This window comes from Austrofundulus limnaeus, unplaced genomic scaffold (assembly GCF_001266775.1).
Source record: "Austrofundulus limnaeus strain Quisiro unplaced genomic scaffold, Austrofundulus_limnaeus-1.0 Scaffold638, whole genome shotgun sequence".
In the NCBI taxonomy this organism is placed as follows: Eukaryota; Metazoa; Chordata; class Actinopteri; order Cyprinodontiformes; family Rivulidae; genus Austrofundulus; species Austrofundulus limnaeus.
Window position 1 is genome coordinate 139,454 of NW_013953040.1, and position 5,435 is coordinate 144,888.

The 5,435-nt window shown below is 38.4% G+C and overlaps 1 protein-coding gene across 1 annotated transcript in view; it reads right to left on the minus strand.

Annotated features, from left to right (window-relative positions):
* The window catches only part of LOC106531466 (cullin-9), a gene marked incomplete at its 5' end in the record, with an annotated part of 64,270 nt that overhangs the window by 24,048 nt on the left and 34,787 nt on the right, over positions 1-5,435 (minus strand). The window contains 2 exon segments of the mRNA XM_014027340.1: positions 1,882-2,053; positions 4,493-4,691. Coding sequence (XP_013882794.1) covers positions 1,882-2,053; positions 4,493-4,691 — 371 coding nt within the window.

Consider the following 5,435-nt stretch of genomic DNA (forward strand, 5'->3'; position numbering starts at 1 on the left):
ACAACACACTGCTGTCAGTCCAGACTACACAACACACTGCTGTCAGTCCAGACTACACAACACACTGCTGTCAGTCCAGACTACACAACACACTGGTTTAAAGGCAGGCTTTATGACAGAGAGAACTGGAACAAAGCAAAGCGTGTTGTAAAGTGACATTACTGTTTACAGGTAGGCCTGTTTACACCTAAAGTTAAACCAGTCTGTTTAAAGAAGACTGGTTTAAACAGAGAGCATCAGGCCTCTCTACGAACAGAGACTAGACTTGTGACAGTTCACTGGGTTTATAATAAACATTAGGCTGGTCTCAAACCAGAATTTAGTCAGACTTTTAACAGAAACTAAGGCTAGTTTAAAGCTAAATGTCTGCATGTACTACATTAAAACAAAGACAAAGCTGGTTAAAGGTCAGTTTAGGCCTAGCTGATAACCAAGAAGAGGCTGGTTTTAAGCCTGGGTTAAACCTTATTTATAACTAAATCTGCCTGGCTTAAACCAGAGGTAAGCTTGTCGTGTAACAGACAAGTTCAACTTTTAGTTTTCAACAAATCTAGCCTGTATTTAACTAACAAAGTGAAATTATTCAAGACAGTTATTTAAAAAAGCTGTAGCATTTCCTGCATATAATTAATCATTTCTGATTAGATTTCACTTGTTCCTGTGACTGCTCAAAAGAAGGAACAAAATCCACTTTAACTTCAGACTATTTTTTAAGGCTTGTGCATGGAAACTTCCTTTGTGTTTTGAATTAGCATCTCTTCCACCAACCCCCCACCAGACTTCCTGATGCCTTAATGTTAATAGATAAGGACTGTCTGTTCGCCCCTCTTTAAAGGGGGTCATGAACACCTTTAACCAGACTCTTCAGTGACTGAGACAAAGGACCTACATTCTCCATTAAATGTGAAAAAAAGAGAACAAGATTGAATGATTTTATCCAACTGTCTGTTTTCATTTATCTTAATCAAAGAAATGTGATTTACCTGTTTCTTTTACAGAAAGAACAAAACCCATTGAAGCTCCACTGTGTTCTTTTTAACTGTGTATTGTGTAACTGTTGATGAAATGTTTTCCTGAAGATGTTTCTTKTATTTCATGATTTTAAACAGTGTGTGTTTTATTCCATGATTTAATCCTTAGAAACCTTAGGACTTGAATTTTTAACTAAATGTGACATTCTTATTTTACTGAGGTAAACAGATGTCTCTCCCTTTAATTAGGTGCAAGATAATTAAACTAAAACACTCCCTTTTCTTTGTCCTGAAGTAAAGTTTTCCCTCCAAAACTGATTTGATTTGTTAAAAACTTTTCCTGTATAAGGTGTAATATTTTGATTGGCCAACTTAAAACCTTGACTCCACCCATAACAGAGGTTTTAAAAAGCTTGGCGCACTTCCAATATCTTAGAAGACAAAGAAGGAAGAGAATTGAGAGATAGAGTTTTTCAACATCAGAAGCCAGAAACAGCTTTCAGACAGACAGAAGACAGCAGCGATGGTGTGAACATGAAGCATGACTCAGCATTATTTTGTAGATCAACAGGGATGCTAACATCACATAACGGTGTTTGTTAAACAGTTTATACACGAGGCCCTCAAACTGCCTCAAAAGGACATTTTATCAGAGAGCCTGATGGCTTTGTATTGACCTGTGATCCTGTTGTTGAGATAAGACTCAAACATTACACAAAGTGACTTTAATACTTCTATCACATATTTCTGTTCTTCTTACAGTAAGAGAAGAAAGCCCTGCTTTGTTGAACACGTTTGGTAAGGTTTGTAGTGTAGCACTCTGCTTTAAAACTATAAATAATTCTGTTATATTTGGTTTAAAGACAAAGTTAAGCCTGGTTTAACAGAACTGGTAAAAAGTGGCACTCACTGTGTGTGTAGAACTGGGTGAACTGGTTCAGGTAGGAGCAGAGTTCAGATGGAAACTGTTTTGCTGGTTCATCCAGGAAACAAACGGCAGACACAGCCCAACATCGTGGAGACAGAACTAGAACCTGGACCTCTGCTTCCTCTTCTGCTTCTGTCCAGTCATCGTCCATCATCTACAGCAACAAGTGAAGGACGTCAAGCTTTTAAACACGTTTAGTAATGTACTTATCACATGTGTTGTCTTCTGCATCAAAAGTAACCTGTTACCACATTTAGCTGCAGAAAAAAATACCTTAAACTTTCTTCTTCCAACTTGACATTTTATGACTTTTCTTAAAGGGACCCCATCATTAGAAAATGTTTATGTTTATGTTTCCATGTGGGCTGTACACCTCCAGGTTACGACTGTCCTTTAACTCATTTTTGAACAGTGAGTTATAAAAGAATTTAAACACCAAAAACACAGTTCAAAGGCCACACACAAACTCTAATACACACTAGTAAAATTAACCATTACTGGTCTATAGTTAACACTAACCTGAACCAAAACTCAACTCAAACCATACCTCTAAACCTAACTAGTAAAATTAACCATTACTGGTCTATAGTTAACTCTAACCTGAACCAGAACTTAACTCACACCATACCTCTAAACCTAACTAATAAAATTAACCATTACTGGTCTATAGTTAACTCTAACCTGAACCAGAACTTAACTCACACCATACCTCTAAACCTAACTAATAAAAGACAGCAGAGCTGCAAACCGAATGAGGACATTGAAGTCCTCACCTTACATCAAAGTCCTCACTTTGATATTAACTATGGTGCAAATGGTCCTCACTCTGTAGTAGAAACAAGTACACACACACACACCAAAGACACAGGAACTTGCATTTGACCTGTACTCTTGATCTGCAGCTAACCCCTCACATCACACAAGCTCCCAAACTAAAAAAAACAATCTCAGACACAAGAAAAACATATTCAGTATTGATTGATTGATTGATTGGGCATCCTTCCAGAAGGTGACCTATGACCTATTATGGTCAAAGCTTATCTATTGCTAGTGACCAATATGGTCACAACTCCTACATTGTTTTTTTATAGCACCTTCCAATCCAAGTACTAACCAGGCCAACCCTGCTTAGCTTCTGAGATCAGAGGAGATCTGGCATGTTCAGGGAGGGATGGCCATAGAAATTCAGTATAGAGGACATAAAGGTTGGTTCCTTGCTGAAGCCATGAATAGATGTTTCACTGCCAAACTGATCCTGGATGAGATATTTTCAGGAGCTCAAGAGGAACAAGAAGATGAAAATGTGTAAGAAGAAGAAGATGTGGAGGAATGCAACCCAGAGGATGATGCATCTTCAGATAATGAAGAGGAAATCTCTCTGACAGAGACATTTTTGTCAAAGAACGGCAAAATTGCATGGTCTTCATCAAAATCAGACAAACAACCAGGGAAGACCAGCAGCATCAAACATCATAAGTTCAGGTCCAACATGGCTGCCCATGTCCAAAACAGTTCATCCACCGTTCTCCTGTTCATCACACCAGCCATCGATAAAATCATCCCAGAGAGTTTGTATTGGGAGGGTTTCTGGAAATATGGAGAAAACTGGGAAAACATGGAGATGTAGATTGACCTGCATGGCTACACAGAGCTTTGATATTAGCAGGTGTATATACTGTAGGTCCCATGGTGAGGCTACATGTAGTCTCTTTTATTCACACAGTGGAACGGCATTTTTTTCAAGCCACAATGCTGCTGAAAGTCTTTCTTTCTCACGCATGCTGAGGTTTGACAACCATGAGTCCAGACCAGCAAGGTGTGTGACGGACAAACTGACAGCCATCACAGAGGGATGGTCTTTTTGTGTTGTGTAACAAAAATACATACATACATACATGTTAAAAAATGAATTAAATTGAGTTGAATTAATAAATAAGTTGTTTCATCATGTAAAAAAGATGTTGGATTTAAAAGTCAATTAAGCTGCTTTGTGTAGGGCGTCAGTAGGGCGGGTCATTCTGGACCCGTAGGATAAGAGGAGTAAACTGAATGTTAGGGTCACACAAGGAGCAGGTTTTTATCCTACAGTCATTTTCCTAAAAAATAAAGTCAAAATCTAATTCTATTGTAAACAAAAATATTGATCAACCAACTAACCAACCACCAATGCAACAACACAACCAACTATCCTATCATTCAGCCAAAAATCTAACACATTCAACCAACACAACTGACCATCCAATAAACAAACAACACAACCAACATCATAACCAAACAACTACACAAACAACTATCCAAACACCCAATGGATCAACAAACTACACAACCAACCAGACATCTACCCAGACAACTATCCATCCAACCAACCAACCATCCAACTAACCAAGCACATTTCCAAACAAGCACACAAATAACCAACTAACCACACACACAACCACACAACAAACCACTGCATGGATCTGAAATATCTCATTCAGATAATCTGCTGTGTACTCTTGTTTAAATTTTAACACCAAGTATTAAATGTGTCAACCTGTTGAGAAAAACAGAGTAAAGGAACACAGAAAACAGTGGGGTTAAAGTTTGTGCTAACCTGGTCATGTTCCTGCAGGCATTCATCTAATTGCTGCAGCCGGTAAAGGTGAAACTCCTGCTGCAACTCAGCCGACTCACTGAGGTTCTTCAACATCTGCTGAGGGAAACGACTGGGAAAGCAGCTGCCGATCTGATCGATCACTGCACTTTCCAACCATGCATTTCCCCGAGCAAGCAGACGGTCACCAAGGTAATACCTGAACAGGTAGACAAAGACAAACCTCCAGCTGTCAAATATGTTACAGCCATATTGTGAGCCTGACTTGTCAGACTCGTGTCCCACAAGTGTCAGTCTCGGGCCCTTGATGTGTCAGACCCATGTACACATGAGGACACAACTGTTGGTCCCCCTCGTTTAATGAGAGAAAAACCCACAATGGTCACAGAAATAACTTGAATCTGACAGAAGTAATATTAAATAAATTCTATAAAAATGAACAAATGAAAGTCTCATGAAAGTGTCAAACTCCAGAATCAGACCTGGAGAGAAATGATGGAACTCTTAACTTAATATTTAGTTGAAGCTTTGAGTCAATCAGTCAATCAAAGGATTCCTGTAACAATGAGACCTCTGCAGCTCTCAGCAGGTGTTTATTCCACTCCTCATGAACAAACTGCTCCACTTGTCTCAGGTGTTTTTAGCTGTTTTGTCTCATTATCCTGTTGAAGACCCATGGTTTAACATGTTTGTCTTATAACCTTTACCTTTAACATGATTGTCTTATAACCTTTACCTTTAACATGTTTGTCTTATAACCTTTAACATGTTTGTCTTATAACCTTTACCTTTAACTTACTTGTCTTATAACCTTTACCTTTAACGTGTTTGTCTTATAACCTTTACCTTTAACATGCTTGTCTTATAACCTTTACCTTTAACATGTTTGTCTCATAACCTTTACCTTTAACATGCTTGTCTTATAACATTTACCTTTAACATG